This window comes from Cucumis sativus, chromosome 2, assembly GCF_000004075.3.
Source record: "Cucumis sativus cultivar 9930 chromosome 2, Cucumber_9930_V3, whole genome shotgun sequence".
In the NCBI taxonomy this organism is placed as follows: domain Eukaryota; kingdom Viridiplantae; phylum Streptophyta; class Magnoliopsida; order Cucurbitales; family Cucurbitaceae; genus Cucumis; species Cucumis sativus.
The window spans coordinates 17665952-17687151 of NC_026656.2; the positions used below are offsets into that span (position 1 = coordinate 17665952).

The 21200-nt window shown below is 32.9% G+C and overlaps 3 protein-coding genes across 4 annotated transcripts; 2 read left to right on the top strand and 1 right to left on the bottom strand.

Annotated features, from left to right (window-relative positions):
- The first annotated feature begins 2677 nt into the window (after positions 1-2677).
- On the top strand, positions 2678-5236 carry LOC101203978 (hypothetical protein). The gene is made up of 7 exons (XM_004142989.3): positions 2678-3164; positions 3418-3504; positions 3618-3896; positions 3988-4149; positions 4245-4298; positions 4415-4561; positions 4663-5236. Exons 1-7 carry the CDS (start codon positions 3009-3011, stop codon positions 5041-5043), a joined length of 1266 nt encoding a protein of 421 aa, XP_004143037.3. The 5' UTR covers positions 2678-3008; the 3' UTR covers positions 5044-5236.
- A 554-nt stretch (positions 5237-5790) lies between these two features.
- LOC101203735 (protein EARLY FLOWERING 3) lies at positions 5791-10942 on the bottom strand. 2 transcript variants are annotated; one of them, XM_031880715.1, is made up of 5 exons: positions 10659-10942; positions 10098-10557; positions 8755-9629; positions 7121-7172; positions 5791-7031 (listed from the first exon to the last, which is right to left on the bottom strand). In XM_031880715.1, the coding sequence occupies exons 2-5, from the start codon at positions 10311-10313 to the stop codon at positions 6024-6026; spliced, it is 2151 nt and encodes a 716-aa protein (XP_031736575.1). In that variant the 5' UTR covers positions 10314-10557; positions 10659-10942; the 3' UTR covers positions 5791-6023. The 2 variants fall into 2 exon arrangements, with proteins under 2 accessions (XP_031736575.1, XP_004143036.1); XM_004142988.3 differs by having other exon boundaries at positions 10098-10942.
- Positions 10943-14979: 4037 nt separating this feature from the next.
- On the top strand, positions 14980-20758 carry LOC101214970 (piRNA biogenesis protein EXD1). Its single transcript, XM_004142867.3, has 10 exons — positions 14980-15140; positions 15795-15970; positions 16259-16390; positions 16484-16534; positions 17112-17208; positions 18639-18685; positions 19067-19283; positions 19766-19895; positions 20016-20058; positions 20323-20758. Exons 1-10 carry the CDS (start codon positions 15086-15088, stop codon positions 20395-20397), a joined length of 1023 nt encoding a protein of 340 aa, XP_004142915.1. The 5' UTR covers positions 14980-15085; the 3' UTR covers positions 20398-20758.
- The last annotated feature ends 442 nt before the right edge of the window (positions 20759-21200 follow it).

Genomic DNA, 21200 nt, shown 5'->3' on the forward strand with positions numbered 1-21200 from the left:
TGACATTGAATAAAATAAAAAAATAAATCGATAACATCCATGATAAAATAAAGTCAATAGAAAATTAAAACTCTACAAAATTGTAAACAAATATTTACACGCTCAATCACACAATCCAGAAAGAAAAGGAAATAACTGGGAATTGCAATTACCATATTCAGTAATATGATTAACAAAATATTTAATTGAAAATTAAAACCCCAAATTATTTAGGATTTATATTATTTGACAACTTAATCATTAGTATACAAAATTTGAACAAAATAGTATTTAAACCTATAATATGTTTTCAAATAATATTAAGCAATCCTCCCTAGCTCGTACAATTGATGGAATGGGCATCGTCATCGCCAGTACAAGTGAGAGTGATAGGAATTAACATGAGAATTGCCCACTTCAATCGGAGCTTCCTTAGTCTCCGCGGGCGCTGCCAATTTCTTCACCGGAATCTCCTTCCCGACATCTGAGACTGGGGATGAGGAGAGGCAAGAAGGGAACAAACGGAAAATTAGAGAGAAGAGACTCATTTCAATAGATGCCCTAACAACTTTTGTCCTACTCGAGAATGAGATAGTACACTATGTTGATGTTTCTGTGGAAATTGATTATGAATAACGTGAAATTATTTATAGAGTGTAGAAGATGAAAGAATGAGAAGATCCAATTGCTTGCTGTACAAGGACCTGCCGTGGATCCCAAGCACCTACACCACCCACCCATGGCGGCTTTTGCAAAATCAACGTGGGGAGTAACTATCATTTGTTTATTTAGGGTTGAATTATATATATATACATATAATACCCATTTCATTTGTATATCCAAAAGTTGTACTCATTTTCTTCCCTAACTTTTATAAAACTTTAAAAAACATCCATACACTAAAAACAAAACTTTTTTTTCAAATAAGGTAAATAGAGAAAGTAATAACAAAAATAAGGTTCGAAACAAATTATTGACAAAAATATGAAAACATGAGTCCACATATATATGAAAAAGAATGTGAGACCCACAATTAATATAAATATTGAATAAAATAAGAAAGTGTAGAACTGACATGTAATATATATATAAATAATTAAAAGCCCAAAACTACTTTACTTTTGTAGATGATTTTTTCATTTACCTAACTTTGAGAAAAAGTGAGTAAAAACTCTTTAGAATTTAATAGAAAATTCAGATATCAAAATGACATATAACACTTTTTTGTTTGTGGTTATCACTACACCCTTTTAAATTCCAATTTCCATTGAACTTTTAGCATAGTTAAAATGTGAGGTAATATTACCATTTTTTAAAATATGAAAGGTATTTTATTCGTTAGTATTTATTTGGGAGCCTTCTTAAAAGTAGCAAAATAAATTAAAATCTTTATCAATTATAGTAAATTTTTGAGTTCTAACTATGATAGAAAGTGATGGTCTACCAATGTCTATTATTGATTGAATATGAAATTTTGTTATATGTTGTAAATATTTTGTCAAATTTGCTATTTTTTAGAAGGGTAATTGTAATTGATGATCATTTGAGGAATAATAATTAAGGATATAGCAATATTTAAAAAAAATTGCAAATATAACAAAATCATCGCGGATAAACTTGTATCACCGATAGACTCGTATGATCTATCGGTGATAGACCAATTTTTACAACATGATCTATCAGTGATAGACTCTATCATTAATAGAATTTGACAAACTTTGCTATATTTGCAATTTTTTTAAAATATTGCTATATATTTAATTATTTTAAATTTAATTGCTAAATATGCAACTATCCCCTCTTAGAATTATCGGTTTATCTATTTATTAGTATTTAATTTAAAAAGAAATGAAAAGGTTGATTTAATTCTTAGTTTAGTAACCATTAGAATTGGTCCTCAGTAATTTTCAAGTTTTATTTTTGTGTTCAAAAGTTAACTAAAAAAATGATTGGTTTTTCTCTTTTAGCTTAGCTTGGGATAAAGAAAGGTGAAATAGTGAGAAAAAAAAATCAAACAGACATAAATTTTCTCTAATTTTGACTTTAAAAAATAAATTTTAGTCCCAATCTTAAAAAAAAATGTTAGTCATTAGGTTTTGTTGGTATCATTTCATTTTCAACCACAAAATTGTATAGGTAAAATTAAAAAGAGAGAAAAAAAAAAGTAAAATGTGCTACACGAATGAGAATTTTCTCACTATATTGTAAAAATTATTTAGTCATTAATTAAAAATGATCATAGAAAGATAAATTAATCAATAGAAGTTGACATAAATGAAAAAATATACTTTAGTCTCTAAATTTTAGAATAATAACTATTTTAATCATTATCATTAATTAAACATTTAAAATGATGGAAACTTTAAATATTGACAGAAAATAATAATAAAAAGTACTATTATATTTAAGGAGTAAATTATATGGATTATTGTTTTTGAAAAACAAAATTGTATTAGGTAACAAATTAAGCATATGATTGCTTATAACTTAGGAATAAACATTCTAAAACGTTAGGTGTTGATTGAAGTTCTAACTTGTAACTATTTAAGTTGATTTGAAAAGTATATGACAAGAAGTGGTTTGAGAGATTCTATTTAAGAAAGTAATGAAATTTAATGGGAAATGGATGATCAGAAGTTAAGTCATGCAAAATATGTAATTTAGGCAGAGATGTCATGCTAATAACATACAAAACAGAAGATGCATCTTCCATTGCTATTTAGAATTTCCAAACTACTTTGGTAATGATGTTATGTTTGAATGATTTCTAAGCGAAAGTCTACAAGATTTCCATTTTGCCCTCCATTCCATTTACCCTCTGTACTCAATCTGCCTGTTTTTAGTGTGATTTTTAGGATATAAATCAGTTTTGGATGTTTTATTACATGAAGAATTATGTTGTGTTGCACCAAATTATCTCTGATCCAATGACTCTTAAGCAATTCAAAAAGCATAGCTTTTAGCCATTGGTGTTTGTGATTTAAAGGCATCAAGAGAAACTCAGAGTTTGATTTGGTGAGAGGTTTTCGATGGGGAAGAATGTCATTTGTAATGGTTTGATGTTCAAAATGTTGGTTGGGATATTGACAGTCATAGTTTGTGGAGTTGTGGAGGTTGGTTCACTTTCTAAACTTAAGACTAAGAAAATGAGCTCTCTTAGGAAGCAAGCAACTAAAAGCATTCAGGTACCAATCTCAGTTTCTTATTCTTCTTCTCATTTTGCTCATTCAGTATTTTCATGATTCTCTAACTTGACTCCCTTTTCACCTAAAGAAATGAATAGAGTTACTACAACCACGAGTAGACGAAAGACTAGTTTATTGTTAGAAAAGAAGAGTTTATATAGTACACTCCTACGAACCTTAGAGCCAAAATTATAGATAGCATAACCAAGTACTCATGCCTCTTCGGCTGCATTTTTCTTTATGTTGCTTGTAGAGCGAAGATGGCGACATTATTGATTGTGTTAGCATCTACGACCAGCCAGCTTTTGATCATCCTGCTCTCAGAAATCACACCATCCAGGTCTGTTTTTTTTCTCTCTAGTTATCAATTAGAGTACTGAAATTTGGTTTACAAGTTGAAGAAGAGGGAGATTTTTATGCTATTTTAAGCCATTCACCATTGGTTTGGCATAGATGGCACCTACTTATGATCCCACCATGGATAAGCATTCAAAGAAAGCAACAGCAGAAGAGGAAGGGATGGGGGAAAAGAGTTCAATGGGTGTGAAACAACCATGGAGGAAAAGTGGCAGTTGTCCTAAAGAAACAATACCGATTCGAAGGATCCGAAAACATGTCCAACTTAAAGCTAATTCAGTATATAGCTATGGAAAAAAGAGACCGACGCCTTTGCTCGAAATTGCTCAGCTTTCCAACAGCCGAAGTTCGCATTTTCTATTAAAGAATCATTCGGTTTGACCAACAAACATTTCTTTTTTCCTTTGATGAATTCCATGTTTGTCTTTCTCAATCTTACCATCTACTTGACAATGGTGCAAAACAGAAGGCAATTCTGCTTGCTGTTGGAGACAACTTCAACGGAGCCAAGGGAGACATTAAAGTATGTAACCCCAACGTCGAATTTGATGATGAATACAGTACTTCCCAAGTGGCTCTATTAACCGGCCCTTACTATAACTACGAGGCCATCGAATCCGGATGGGCAGTAAGCACCACTTTATACTCAACAACATATTTGTCTCTCATTTCAATTTGCGCTGGTTTTAACATGTTTGTATGGTGATATCTTAAACCTTCCAGGTAAATCCAGGTGTTTACGGGGATCGACAGACTCGACTGTTCGTGTATTGGACTGTAAGTTAATGCAAACAACAGACTGTCTCCTTCCCTTGAATGTCATCAGATAGACAGGAATGTTAATTATCTCTAAACAGAACTAACTTAAAATTGTTTTCTTTCGGTGTTATTAGGTTGATGCTTCCCATAAAACAGGTTGCTTTGATCTAACTTGCCCTGGTTTTGTTCAAACAAGTAATGAAATTGCTCTTGGTTCTGCTATTTATCCAATCTCAACTTCAACTGATCTTCCATTTGAAATAACTATGTTCCTTTTTAGAGTAAGAAATGATTTGGTTTCCTTTTCAAATCCATTTATATGCTTCTTTTCATATATTATCATCTTCTCCATTCTATCTTCCCTCTTCCTCTTTCCTTTCAGGATTTCGAGACCAATAATTGGTGGGTACAATATGGTGAAAGCATTAACATAGGTTATTGGCCTTCTGAGTTATTCAAAGCTCTAAAATATACTGCAGAAACAGTACAATGGGGAGGGGAAGTTTACAGCACAAAGTTGGGAGGACCTCCTCATACTGGAACAGGTATGGGCAATGGAAAGTTTCCTGACTACATTTCTGGTGATTCGGGTTGGGTAAAACGAATAAGAGTTCGAGACAACTCGATGATTTTGAAGTTTCCTAATTTTGTTGAACACTACTCCGATGAATATGATTGTTACGATGTCGATTTTATCCGAGAATATTTAGACGATCCTGAGCTATACTATGGAGGACCTGGTAAGAATTGGAGGTGTCCTTGAAGGGGACTTTTACAAAAATAGGATATCCATCAAGTACATTAGGATCCCTTCATGTAATGAATAATATAGTACGGTAAAGATGAAAGTTCTTTCTTTTGTTTCAAATTCTTACTTGCAACTTGCAACAGTGTTGCCTTCCTTCCTAGCCAACTTTTCCAGCATCTAGAAATAAAGAACCTTATAAATTGATACATGCCCGATTCTCTAAGACATAAGACCAAAACAAATAGGATTAGGATTTATTCATATTTCAAAGTGTTCGAGTATAAATCATGTTAAATCATTGATTTATAAAAAAAGAAATCAAGTGTATTATATCATCTGACACGCTTCTCACGCGTGGACTTAAAATATGGAACACTCAACAAGTAAAAAGCGAGTTTAAATACAAGATTTCTTAGACCATCTGCTCTGTATATTTAATGTTATATCATCCGCAAATGTAAAAATTAGATAAATTAATATTTGAATCGTTATCCTCAATTATTTAGTGATAATTAGTATCATGTTAATCAACTCATCCAAGTATCAAACAAGCATGAAATGGACATTTAGGAGGAAAACTCCCAAACAATTCGCCTAAGCATTACATCAAAAATTTCTTTCAAGGTCTAAGTTGAAGTCCAAATTCCCATGACAGCACTGAAAACTGGGTTTGAAGTCTCAATTTAGAATAGAACTCGTCGTGCATGTGACAGACAGATGTGGTTATTTCCTTAAAAGAGCAAAATCCAGATGCCAAAAGTGTATATAGCACACTGTGATAACTCACTCATATTCCCATGGCATTGACATGTAAATCTCCAGAAATGTATTTACATATGAATATAAACTGTTCTGAGGTAGGGGAACAAGGGGGAGAAGGTAAACAAAACATTATACTCCAAAAGCAGTGTGTAAAATAAACTAATAAACAACATAGTGAGACAATTCAAAGATAATTGAGGTAATGGAGAAAGGAAAAGGGGAGAAGGAACTTGCTAAATTGAGTCATACTGTTTTCTCTCATTTTGAATAGATTGGAAAATTCGAGCAGCTGATTCGTTTGCAGATCTTCTATTGTGTGGGACAACTCGAATTACACGTGTTTGGTCGGAGTCTGAAGGTTGAGGACCTTCCTCTACAAGCGGCTGAGCTACAGGGAAAAGTGAAAGTACATTGTGGCTTTCAGCAGTTCGATTGACCTTATTTCCTTGCACTTTGCTAGTAGGACTACAGACAGGACTGCTTGCAGTACTTACTTGTACTTCACTCCTTTTAGGTGCTTGAGACTTGGCAGTTCGTGAAACAGTTTGATTTTCATCTCTATCTCTCTGTGTTGAAACATCATATGAAGTTTGATGCTGTATATTGGAAGCGGCCACACCTCCTGATAATTGATTCGGATCTCCTGTGTACCAGTTAACTTGATCGACAGCAAAACCTGACATACCCGGGTTCATGACTGGCATGCCATAAGGGGGGAAGAAGGAACCACCAACCATGGGAGTGGTAGGAAGGGCTCCAATCCCTTGATGAACAGAAGCTGGAAATCCATAGGATGGGTTCATCATTGGAGCCATTGGACCATAAGGTCCACATCCTCCATAAATAAATCCAGGCCCAGGGTAAGGCTTATAGATGAGTCCTTCAGAAGGAGACATTACAGGGACCAGCCAGTGATGTGCTGATGTCTGGTACCAACTGCTTAATTTATTATCAGAAGAAACAGAAGTTGGTTGTGGATTTACTGAATAAGGCCCATTAGTTGAAGGCTGGCAATTAATTGGCTCAAGAGGAAGAGATGTCTTCCCAACAGCATTTTCTGCTGAACATTCCACATTGTGTTTTGGCTTCTTAGGGTCATCACTGGGCTGAAGTTGCACATGTGATTTGACAGTGTAGTCTGACCTAAGTTTCTTTGCAGGAAGAGGGCTTGGAGAAGAATTGTCCAGAAAGACACCATCTTCAAGTAATAGATGAGGTGATCCAGCAATTAACCGTTGGACCTGTTTGCGTCATAGAGAGAGAGGTAAATCAATAATGCGAACCTCAGGGCACAAACGCTCTGCTATCTGAAGAAACTAGATCAGTTTACCTTGATAAGTCTATGCAACTCGAATACTTGGACCTCAAACACTCTCTGTTGACTGCAGAGTAATAAAAGTTCAAAGAGTAAATCACCCAACATCATAAGTGAAATCAAACGCCACATCTTGAAGTTGATAACAACAATTAATTCATAGCATTGAAATAGAATCAGCTCATAAACATATTGTTAAAGTAGTTGCCTGCACGTCACAAACGCTTAGCACCGAACTGACGCTTTGCAAAATAGCTCAACTAGCCTAATTGTGGAAAACATAACAATCTTGCTGCATACAGTTATTATCTACAAGACCTGAACTGATTTCAAAATTCTATGTAGCCTATTCAACCACAAGATTCTCTAACCTCCCAAAGTCATCACAACCTTAAAATTCCCTCTAATTAAATTTGCTGCCATCACAGCCATGATGCTCTCTATAAATGAAGGCAACCATACCTAGGAGGAGTATATGACATCTACGTACAATGCTTTTTAATGTGCAAGTATCGAATCACTTTCTTCAGGGATCTAGTTAATGTTTAGTACAAATGTGAAATGCTTAAAGGAATCAAACGCTCATGAATAATAAAAGATAAAGATAAATATAAAATATCCTCATTCCCAATTCTTCCAATGGTAGACATGCTCCAAAACTGCCCTAATGCATCACCAAAAAAAAAAAAAAAAAAAAAAAAAAAAAAACTCAACACGTGATCAATGAACAGAAAAATCAGAGTTCTCAAACAGTCAACTAGGACTTCATGAATTAACCCCATCAGCAAGCAAATCAATAAAATGGAGACGTGATGCCCAGAATAAATGTGATATTCATTGGTAAAACAGAGTCCTTTTCTTTTTTCCCCTTGATTGAAAAGCATGGTAATAACAAGAAAAGTTAGCAAATATACTCTTCTTAAGTGGTGCACTCAGTTGTAGAAGGGAAAGATCTAAAAAGAACACTAATTTCATCCATAAAATCGATTCTACTAAATCTAAAGAAGTTCTGTACTGTCAAAATATCCTCCAACGAATGCTCCTGAAATCCTTTGGATGCTCCATTTCTGCTCTCATCCCCCAAGTGCCATCAAAGGAAACTTTCCACGTGATTACAGAAAAAAGGAGACTGAGCAGTACCCAACCGAGACAGTCATACATTTACACGAAGCAGAATCCAATGGACAATGAATGATCAGATAATCAGTTGTCTCGGAGGTTGCCCAGCACAAAGTAACTGTATGCACATTGCATAGTCCCTGCTAAAAGACGATCCAGTAGCCATGTCAAAATATTATTGAAGGCCAAAGATTCACTTAAAAGGGAACCTGAGATTATGAGTTCTTACCTTTACTAGGGCATAAAGTGATTCGTCATTCAAATATATCTACTTCTATACTTCCAACTTTAGTACTTGAGCACTTAATTAAATGAAAGAACGATGTGAGCACAAAAAATCACAAGCAATTAGACAGAAATGAAATAGTTCATTGAAAGGAAGTGCTGGTACTTGAAATCCATATCAACATCTAAATTCTCCACAGATTCAAATAATTTTCAATTTCTACATCAGTTATATAATAATCATGACATTCAGATGCATCACCCCAGGGAAACAGAAAAGACACCTACAATAGCAGGCAACTTACTTGATAATTGCTCTTCTGGCTTTCCAGAAATGTTTTTGACCTATTATTCCTACAACGTCATCCGGACAGATTTCCGAGCCAGAAAGTGAGTCAACCATTGAATTCTCAGAGACAATGTCACTTTTGTCCGCATTTCCCACCTGCATGGAACTATAAGTCCTTTCTACATGATTCTCAACATTGTCAACAGGAACAATCAACCTCTCATTCTTTAGTGAAGAATGAGTGTCCACTCTTGAGCAGGGAACGCTATCGGCCTCCCCAAATCTTGTAGGCTCAACTACATCAACGACACATCCACTCTCATCCAATTGAATATTGGATCTTGAATGTCGATGTAGCCGAACATCGCTATCTTGCAATTTGTCAAATCTGGTATTGGATTTATCTTGAAATATTTGATCTTTAGATATATTGGTTTCTTTCTGGAGTCCATCAGTATTTCCTCTGTCCAATAAATTTGTTGTGGACTTTCTAGGATGGACCCTACTTTTTTCATTCACCTTATTCCCATTTGTTACTTGTCTCGAGTGGGCACTAGAGGATGTAAGATCAAGATCATTTTGACCTTTCTCATAACCAGCTTGCAAAATTGTAGAACAATCAGAATGTTTTGGTCCAGGAGAAGACAATTTTTCCTTGTGGTCACTATTTTGAACTCCACTTATACCCATCCTCGATTGGTCATATACTGGTACCATGAAATCATCTTCATCTTCTGCTTCTGTTGTCTGCCGACTCTGCTCAGGCTGAACCAATGGAGGATTCTCATTTACTTCACCAGATGGAAGAGCTTGAGTATTTCCGACCTGACTAGTAGAAGTTGGTGAAGACAGATTTAATGGCAGGCGCAGATTTCCATCAGCTCCTGTACCCTGAAAAGATTTTCATTTGGGGTGTTAAAAGCACCATTTTCTGAACAACCAAATTCTCATGGTTCTAGTAGCTCCTTATATGCGAACACCAATTTTCACTAATGTAAGTAATCCGATGGGAAAAAATAAAACCATTGAACTCCAGTTTGCAATGATTAGTCTGATACAAGATTGTTAGCTAGGAACTAAATAAACTAGGAGAAGGGAATAACGATTAGGCAACAATAAACTTACAAAATAACCGGTATATTTCATGCTCCAGCAATAAACAAACATCAATCCAAATGATCACAGTTAAAAAGTAACATATCAGACTATTGAAATTGGTATCCTTCGGTGGTCTGTTCACTACAGATAAATTCAAGAATATGTTGTGAACGTCCCCAAATCCCACATGATATAAAACTATTAAAAAGCTCAGATACAAAGGTCAATTTTCAAACATATCAAACACGAACTACTATCTACCTGGCTTGAGGATGGTATGGCAACTGGTTTACTGGAGATGTTTGTCTTGAGAGGCAGAACCCCGGGACTCGAACGTTTGGATGGCACAGTGAACTGTTCATAGAGGGCCATCTTATTCCTTGGAGGGGCTCTTGGCCAACCTTTCTCGGTATCATTAACATGGAGCCTAGGAAACATAGGTTCCATCGTCTTCTCGTCATCCTTTCCTCTCTTCATTGTTTCGTTTCCCAAATTCAACCCAAAGTAAGGTTACAAAGACATGTATTCCCACTCATTTTGACCTCCAAAACCAAAGACAAACTTCAGGGAGCTAGAAATTAACCTCGCAAGTCAATTAAGTCTACAAAATAGTCTAACTTGATTCAAACCCAGAAGTTATCGTCCTGAAATCAGCTCGGAAATATGCAAGGCAAGCCCCCCAGAAACGAGCTCAAAGTCTAGAAGATTTCCTAAAACCAAGCTATCATAGCCCAAAATACAAATAACCCAAGTGATGAAATTGAAGTCGGTTTCTTGTATGTATGAGAACCAACAACAACAACAACAACAACAATAACTTACCCGGAATTCAAATCCAATCCGATCGAATTGAGGTGGAGCTTCAATCAGACGGAAATGGATGGAGAAAGAAAGCAAAAGGATATGAATCGTTGAAGAGAGTGAGAAGAAACGATGAAAGAGGAGAAATCGATAAGAGAACAAGGGAATCGGGAAGAAAGAGAAGGAAGAAGAAGGGGTAAGGATTAATTCATGGATTTCTCTAAAATCATAGGAGTCAAGAAGAGAGAAAAGGGGCAAAAGTGCGAAGGAGTGGGTCCTCTTAGGATTGAGCTAGAAGATCCTTTTAGATATAAACCATGATCTCCGTTTTCTACCAAACCCAAAACTTAGGTAAAATATAATTCCATAAATACTTCACCCAAAATCCTACATCATTTTTTTTTCATTGTTATTCTTTTTTTAAAAATCAACCTTCTTTTCTTCACATTGGAAATTCTCCTCACACTATTTTTAAATTTTAATCTATTTGTTTCAAATTCAATATTAACGTCTTCAAAATATTAAATTTATCTATTTAACCTCTAGACGGATGATAAATTTAATTTTAATTTTTTGAAACCCCAATAAAAAAAGAGACTATATATTTCACTTTTTTTTTTTTGAAAATGCTTATTCTCTACCCATCAACTTTTTAAAACAACTTTTAAAGACATTAAAATATTTCTAAGCATCTTACCCAAAAAATTTTAAAAAAATAATATTCATTTTGATAGTATCTTATAGTACATGAGAATCATGAAAAATACATTCCTTAATTATTAATTATTATTAAATTTGTTTTGATAATTATATATAAAAGAAAAAACTGTAATTTTAGAAGCGAAATGAAAATTAATTACCTGAGTTATTTATAGATTTTTAACTAAAAAAGTTAGATATTTTTCACGACTGAGAGATATTTTCACGAGTTTCAAGTAACAAGGAAAAAATATCTTCTAATAATTTAAGTCTTTTTCTTTTTCTTTTTTTCTTTTCTTCTTTTTCTCTTTTTTACATCTCATTACTGAATTCAATGTTTATGTAAAATATAATAATTTGGTAATATTGAATTTCATTCATGATTTCATGTGAAACATATATCATAAATAAATAGATCCAAACCCCTAATTTATTAATGGTGATGAAGAAAAGTGAAAACAAATTTGTAAGTAACGTTAAAACAGTTTTATATGTGGGAGTTTTGATTTTAGTTTCCATAATGTCTATGGAACAAATTATTAAAAAATCAAAACAATATTTTACTATTTTTTAAGTATATATATATGAGATTTGAACTATAGCATTGCGTGTGATTGGTATCGTTAGTACATTCTAACGTCCTTTAAGCTTAAACTCATATTAACAAATTAGACGATCATTTTATAATATAATAAAAATGTTGATCATATAGCTCATGTTGATGTTTAAAAATAATAATTAAGTATGTATAGCAACATTTAAAAAAATTACAAATATAGCAAAAATCTATCAGTTATATACTTCAAACACTCGTACGTATGTTAGTAATAGATCGGTATTTACAAAATAATCTATTAGTAATATATTTCTATGGTCATTAGACTTTGACAAATTTTGCTATATTTTGTAAAAAGAAAATTAAACTTTGTTATATATTTAATTATTTTAAAATTTATTACTTATTTATAACTATTGATGGACGCACTGTTAAAAATACATATATTTTCATCACCTTTGAATTTATCAAGAAACTGAAATTATATTTATTGTTCTTGAAAAATAGATGATATTTTAAAAATATAAGAATACATAATTCTCTAATTTACAAATTACAATGATACATTTATTTATGGTCACATTGGCTGAGGCACTGAGGTGAAAAATATCTTTTTTAAAATAAAGGCAATAACGTAGATATAAATTCCAACGGTTTCTTATCAATCTAACGGCAGACGAACTTTCGATCTTCACCGTCCAATTTCATTTATTGTCCTTTATCTCCTTACGCATCTGGACTCCCGGCCTCCACGTAATACATTGTTTAATTTTAGTTTCCACGTGGAACCTTTTATCCGTACTCGGTGTCTCACAGCTGGCAGCAGCAAAATACTGATTTTTAAATACCTATTTTAGTGTCTAATTTAAAAAATATAGTAAATAAATAAACAAGGATTCCAAATATATTGATAATATTATAACTAAGAATAATGAGGATAAATTAAATAAGGTTTAATGATAACAGATAAGTTGTGATTGGCTTTAGTCAAAAGAAAAAAAAAAGGTTGTGATGGTAAGAAAATGACAACTAATAAAGAAATATATCCTTAGTATTTATCTAATTTTATGTCTATTGGTACATGTCATCATTTAGTCATATAATAAAGAGAAAAGGTAAAAATTAGATTATTATTGTTTTTAAAAAATAATGAAATAAGACTTGTGAGTATAGTCAATAAATAAAATTAGTCAAATAATAAATAAAAAACCCACGTTATTGTAGTTTAATGTATTTATCATTTGTATATTTGAAATATTTTTTAAATAGATATTGATAAATTAATATATATCAATATCGCATTTGAAATGAATTGTAAATTAATTATTTATGTTATTGACGTAATAATATTGTGTCGAGTATTTAACGTGTAAAATAAAGTAAATTTATTGGTAATGAGGTGTCTATTGCTATTGAATAAATGTGTTTAGTACCTAGAAATAATTTAATATTTAAAAAAAAAAAAGTTATGACTTTTAATTTTTAAAACAATTAAGAAAAATCTTAACATCAAGTTTTAAATATGTTATTTCATAAAGTTCACTAATAACTTTTAAAATACTTTTAAACTTTATTTTAAAAAAAGTTATTGAAATAGTTTGAATAAATATGAATATTTAAAAGATTTTTCTATCTCTAAGTAATCCAAATATATGCTAAGAACACTTTATGAATTAAAAATTGTCACTTTCCTTTCTTTTGTGAGATTACAAGAAAATAGTATTGTTACATAAGAAAGTTTTATTTAGTATTTAACACGTCTTTAGATAATATATATTATTGTTATTTGATGAGTGATGTGTAATTATTCATAGTTATTTTTTTGTATCAAACAAATGGAAGTAGTATGAATGTTTTTAATACTATTATCGTGGAACTATAAATTTTTTCAAATAAAACTTAACATTGAGTTGACCATATGGTTATCATTGGGATTTTACTCATGAATTGGAACCTAATTTTAGTTTTTTATTTTATATAGTTACAAAATTTTGATTGAATTACATTTTTCAAAAGACAAAATTGATTCAAATGTATAGTTTTCACACAATCCAGTTGAAAAATATCTGTTTTTAAGATAGTATAAACTACTCGAACATAATAAAAAAAGTGAAACAAAGTTCCATTTGACAAATCGAAAAAGGAGGTTGATTTGAAAAAGAAAACCCACGACAAATTCCAACCATTACCAAATTACATTACAATACAACGAACACATTTGTTGTTAGAGAACCCATAGAAAACCTCGTCAATAGCCTTATACGAGTGTCTTAACCTACCTGTTTCGAACTTTCTTTTTTTGGAGTGGAATATTTATGGAATCCCCATCCATATCCGGCAAGATTAAGAATGCCTGGTTATAGGGTCCTTGCCAAACTCAACAAAAAAAAAAAAAACAAAAATGAGTTTGAATCTTTAACAGAATCCGTATACTCAAAATAAATCAAAAATTTCATTAAATATGTGTATCTAGGGGTAATTCACTTTGAAGCAACTATTCCCTAGATACACACATCGTGATATTTTATTTATTTCACAATTGAATCAATTTAAAAAAGACCTAAAGTTAGGGATTTATCAATCGGTAATGTTGCTCCAATACCCAAAACTCTTCGACAGAATCAACCAAAATCACAATCGAAACACCACCACCTTGAAAATCCACATAGGTATGTAAGCATAGTAACATTCATATATAAGATCACACTTTGATCATCGTACATACAAATTCACTAATGGCCCAAGTCGATCACGCATTATTGGTACAAAAAATCAAAACATATATAGAATAAAAAAAGAAGAGCCTCAAAGACCGTACCCATCTCGTTTCTCCACAACACATTGCTTCTTTGAACTCTCGAGACAAATCAAAGAAGTTTCTCAAATATGAGTTGGAGAAACGATATTAATAAATTGGAAGAATTGACTAACAAAAACTCTTCCATAGAAAAAAAAAAAACAATACCAACAAGAGAAGAATCTAACATTAACTATTTAAAATTTTAATTATTACTATGTAGAATCCGTTTGTTATTTGTTAATTTTTTAAAAAAATATGAGTTAGCAGAAAGTATTATAGATTGAATTTGTTAATTACCCTAATGTGCAATATCGACAAATATTCATTACCAAATTTAGATTCCAAGTAATTAAAAGCAATAAGTTCGAAGAGAAAATTGAATGATTCGCTCAAATGGCGAACACTCCTCCTTCTCACCAGACGTGTATTCCTCTGCCTTCGGACTCAGGTCACTCTCTATTTCCCCTTTCTTGCCTTCTTTCGGATTGGACTTCCATTTTCATTCATCATCAATTTCATTTTGTTTTGATCTGTCTTTCTTCCTCTTAATCCATACTTACTTGTTTCAACTTCTGCCTTTTGGATTGACGTCCAATTCTCCGTAGCCTAGGAGGACATTGTTTTCTCTCTTATCCAAGCTTTAATTTCTGTTTGTTTGTCCAATGAGGAATCGCGGAATAAACTCGATTGATGTTGGAAACTGATTTTTGATGCAACAGAATCACAATGATGTAATTATCCATGGTTAGAGTAGAAGAATTTTTTCCGAATTTTTTATAGACATACCGCTCTTTATGTCACTTCGTTTTAGTTTCAGCTCATGCGGATAGGTTTCGGCTTTCTTCATTGCTTTTGCCGCGTATGGTTTCCTGATTGCTTTACCCGCGCGTGTTCCGTCGAGAATTTTAGTTATTATGTTCATTTTAAAATTGGGATGATGGAATGTTTTATATAGTTGATATTTTGCGCGCTGTTTAATGTTAAATGGAACAGTAGAAGAGCTTAATGACCATTCGCTCCTCAGCTTCTGTATTCATATTTTCATTTCGTTTGAAGATTTTTTTATCATCTTCCAATGATTTCCATTTCGTGTGGGTGTTAGGTGAAAATCAGACCGATCCTGAAGCCAACGCAACCTTGGTTCCTATACATATTGTTACTCATGTATCTCAACTGCCTAAAGAATTTGTTGAACCATCACCTGAAAAGCCTTTGGTAGTTGGCTTTGATTGTGAAGGTGTTGACCTGTGTCGCCATGGAAACCTATGTGTCATGCAGGTAAATAAAATACTAAGAACAAATCAAAGTTTTACCATCCTTGTGGATAGTAATAAATTTTAGGGCAGAGGCGTGTGTGTTAGTTAACCTCTTAACTAAGGGAGTCGGTGGTTCTAGTTTATAATTTCAATTTTTCTAACCATCTTGTGATAGTCAATTGAATCAATTCATAATCCAAGTTGCGGCCTTGCAAGAAAATGACTAATGTCTAATAGTCTAATATTCTGTTAGAAAACAGTGATCGAATTAGTTGAATTTACCTTTCCATCTGTGTTCATTTCTTGCCAGATTGCATTTCCAGATGCTGTATATCTGGTTGATGCTGTTCAGGGAGGAGAGGAGCTTGTGAAAGTCTGTAAGCCTGCTCTTGAGTCCAAATATGTCACAAAAGTTATTCATGATTGCAAACGAGATAGCGAGGTCTCTTTTGGACACTGTTTTCACCATGGAATGCCTTCACAGCGACATGACATGTTTTAGCTAATATTTACTCTACTTTTCCTCCCTCTGTAGGCATTGTACTTCCAGTTTGGTATCAAGTTGAACAACGTTATCGATACACAGGTGATTATCAATTGTGAGAAGCCTGACACTCTTCACTTGTTTACACCATTTTATCATGCATTATAATTATATCTTATTTTAGAGGGCTTAGCCACTTAGCATGCCAATATAATGTTACTAAAGCATAAGTATTTTTTGTATTTTTCATCTTCTACGTTTTATTATTGAACTTGAAACTGCCATATAAGGCCATATCAGGAGAGTGGATCTTACTAATCCACAGACCATGCTCCCATTGTTTCTAATCTAGGTTTCTTGAAGTTCTCATGATGTTGCGGTGTATGATTTGAATCTACAATCTGAAGTGTTATTATAATTTTTTAAGTATACATAATCATTATGAAGGTTTATGTGAATATGCATATATTCAAAAAGAAGAGAGAAGAGAGAGTGTGGTTATCTTGTGACTTTTCAAATGCAACTAAAGAGTTTGCTTATTGATTTAAGAAGTGATCTAAACAATTTATTTTAAGTTTGAGCTACCTTGTAATTGCTTTGGGGTTAAGCTGCAATATGGAGGAAGGCTGAGTTATTTGGACCTTCCTTCTTTAATTTTCAATTGTATTACTTGATTCAGATTGCATATTCACTTTTAGAGGAGCAAGAGGGACGGACAAAGACACCAGATAACTATATCTCATTTGTTAGTCTTCTTGCAGATTCACGTTATTGTGGTATTATTTTAATCCTAGTACCTAGATATTCTACATTTTTTATCATGGAAATTTATGCATACTTTAATTTTTTGGATAAAATCACCTACTCACTCAAAAGTATTAACTGATAATTGCTTATTAAAAGGCAGCAAAGCTTGATTTATTACTTGGCATCTTCATCTAAAGACAATTCCATATTTCCTACGCATTATGATGGTGGTGTTTCCATGAGCTGCATGGTTGGGGGATAGTGATCCACACAAGTGAATGCATACCTTAAAGTTTATTTCATGCTAAAAGATACACAAGGCTGCCACCGGAAAATGGGAAGCACGTCTTTCCACCTAAAAAAAAACTATTACAAGAACTAAAAGAAAGGAAAATACCCAACTAAGGACTATTTCACAACCAAAGAGAGAACAAGATTGGCAGGATAAGGCTAAGAAAATCAAGTTGTGCCTAGTCAAATAGATTATCAACCAGAAGAACCTCCTGTCTGAAAAGGGTAAAAGAGTAGAAATTTGAAATTGAAAGGCAATAACAATCTTATTTACTATCGTATACTCTGTTTACTTTTTCTTACTTTTGTTACTCTTTTCTTGCTACTGAAAACGTCGGTGGTTGCTGCTTGGTTTCTCAATGTAGAATATAGGCTGCTGGAAATTCAGTGCAATGTAGTAAATCCTTGCTGAATCTCTTGTTAGATAATTTATGAGAACAAACTTTGGTGCAGTTTTCAAAGTAAAAGTCCCTTAATATGTGGCCTTTTACTGGTTGACCTTTTCAAATACGAATCTAGTGACTGGATTAAATAAGGAATCATAATTTGCAATTGCTAATTTGCAACCTCATAGATATGTTATTGCCAGATGATAGATATCGTTCGCATTCATTCTGTCCTTTCTTCCTCAATATGTTGGAGTTGCTTGTGGGGATTGCAGATTTTATAGTTCAAATTGTAGGTGTGTAAGATTTGAAAGTGTCGATCGAGAGTTATATTTTTTGGTGAAAAAGGCAAAAGCCTTTTTTCTGATTAGACTTATAGGGAAAACTTTTTTAAGAGTGTTTCTAGCTCGTTGGACTCCTTATCACTTCCTCATACCTTGTGTTTGATTTTTTTTTTTTTTTGGTCTCATCTCCCTTCTACTTTTTTATTTGAAGTAAAGGGAACATTAAATTCCTCTCCATGTGTATTTCCTTTTTTTTCCTTTAATATTTGTACGTAGGATATAAATTGTTTGACTTGCTAATTGAATTATCAGAATTTTCTGAAAACTGCATTATAGAATCTACGTCAAATTCTTATTATCACTGGTGAAATTGATAAGCTTTTGTTATATGAAATGCGTTCACTTTTTATTTTAAAACTTAATACGTTTTGCTGCTAATGCTGCCAGTGTGCCATTTATTCTGACTAACCAATATGTAATCCTCACGCTTAAATGTAGGTGTATCATATGTGGAGAAGGAAGAGGTCCGGCTCTTACTTAGAAAGGTTAGTTTTGTCATAGTTTTTATTGCTGTGGAGAATATTGTATCTAGGCAAGAATTTCTGTGGTTCTACATATTAAGCATTGTTTTTCGTGATGGGGTGCTTTGTTGGTCAGATGTGCTTGATTCATAAATGTAATAGTCTTTTATTTTGGAGTAGCACAAGTATAAATATAACGTAGAGACAGCTCAAGTCTTTTTAGTCAACAAAAATGACATGTAAACAAAGATAATTACTATGCAAGTATAGTATAACTATGACCGTAACATGATAAGATGCAAAATGTCATCTTATCATAATATTAATATGCAGGTATAGTATAAGTGTTCTGCAAGTTTCATGTATCTTTGCATAAAACCAAAATTCTAAATTTATATTTTACAGGACCCCAAGTTTTGGACCTATAGACCAATGTCTGAATTAATGGTCCGTGCAGCTGCGGATGATGTACGCTTTCTGCTTTACATCTATCACAAGATGATGGAGAAATTGAATCATCGATCACTGTGGTATCTTGCAGTGCGTGGTGCTTTGTACTGTCGCTGTTTTTGCATCAGTGATAATGGATATGCCGACTGGCCTCCTCTCCCTTCCGTTCCAGGTTTTCTTTAAGAACACACCTTACCATGTTTATTATTTCCATATAATTGGATGAATACTAAATTGAACGCTCTATATTTTAAGTTGATTAAATATAACTGCACACTTTTCAACATGTACAGTTGCTCACAATGGTTTCCCCGTAGTTTTTCCTTATTGTTGGCTTCTTTTATGTTATGATAACACCATTGATATTGGGTTCAAAATTTAAAAGGGCCGTTGAGCTATGTGAGAAACGTTGGCTTACCGTGTTTCATTCAATTATCCAAGTACTGCTGGAATCTTCTCTAAACATCAAATATGTTAAAATTTCATTAATGTTTTATTATATGTTTAAGGGTTCTTATAGTAGACTACATTTCATTTCAGATCTTTGAAGAAAAAGAAGAAAAAACAACTTTTCTAAATTTGATGCGTCTAAAACCTTTTGTTTCATGGTCTCAGTCAATCGATCATTTATATTGGATTAACATGTTTTTTCAGATAACCTTGTAAAAGAGGGAAATGCTCCTGAAGAAGAAATTCTTTCAGTCTTAGATGTTCCTCATGGAATGATGGGTCGCGTAATTGGTAGGAGGGGAGCCTCAATTTTGTCAATAAAGGAATCTTGCAAGTAATTCCTTACCGCCAACATATATCCTTTCAACTTCATTTATATATCTTTTAGGCTAAAAACAAAAAATCATTTCCATTGTTTCTCACCCACCTTGGATTTTTTTTTATATAAATGCAGTGCGGAAATTCTCATTGGCGGTGCCAAGGGCCCACCGGACAAGGTTAGTCCCTTCTCATCACTTCAAAACAAAATACTATAAAGCCCAAAAAATTTGATGCTGTTCTTTAAACATGGGAAGATAAGATAGATTAGTTCCTGCATTCTTCCCCATTTGCTTCAAATCCCACAGCTTAGACTAAAACTCAAGTACTCTTTTCAAGTTCTTCGTTCCACGAACAAACAGGGCTCATTCTCCTTGCTTTGAAGTTTCGAATATCATCCAAAAAGCTGTTGAATATTGAAAGTTAGTGTTGTTTTTATGTAGGTACTCATCATCGGATCGGTGAGACAGGTGAGGAAGGCAGAAGCTATGCTAAGAGGAAGGATGCTTGAAATATGATTGAATGAAAAAGAGGAAAAAAGGGAGAGAAAAAAAAATATGAAAGAACGAAAGAATGAAAGAATGAAAGAAGAAAGAAAAAGAAAAAAGAAAAAACCTGTGTGATTGTGATGAAAATGAACTAAAAATTGAAACAGTATGGTGTTTTGTGTATTTGGAAGAATGGATAGGGGAGGAGCCAAAATGAGGGGTTTGAGGCTGTGCTGCCATTTTACTACTCCCCCAAATGGAAGGGGATTACTTTACATACTCTACTAAACTAACTCAATCGTATCCTATCGTGTCTCATCTCTCTATGTAGGTGGATGCACTTATCTTTATATCGAAACAAATAAAATAAAAACCTAAAGCGATTAATATATACAAATATATAAGTGAAGCACACATAAATATAATCAATAAAGGTTAATCATTGATTCGCTTCAGCCATGTGTTTCGATCAATGTTACCTTACCACACCCTCGATAAGCTATTATACTTTTTAAAACTGTATATATATATATATATTAAATTGGAAAGTTTTTGCATATGTTGATTGGGTTTTGATTGTGATAGTTTTGTCTGAGTTTTAGGTTGATATTTGGGTTTTGATTTATACTGTTTGTTATCTGAGTAATGAAGTTTTGTATCACCCAAATTATTAACGAGAAATTTTTACTATTTTAAATCCTATTTTGTGCAGTCCAAAATTTGAGTTTGTGATTTTACTTTTCTTTCATATTAGTTCCAAGATGAGTTTTTCATATAAGCAAAATGGAAAGACTTGAATAAGGCTTTTTTTTTTCTCTTACCCTTTTCTTTTT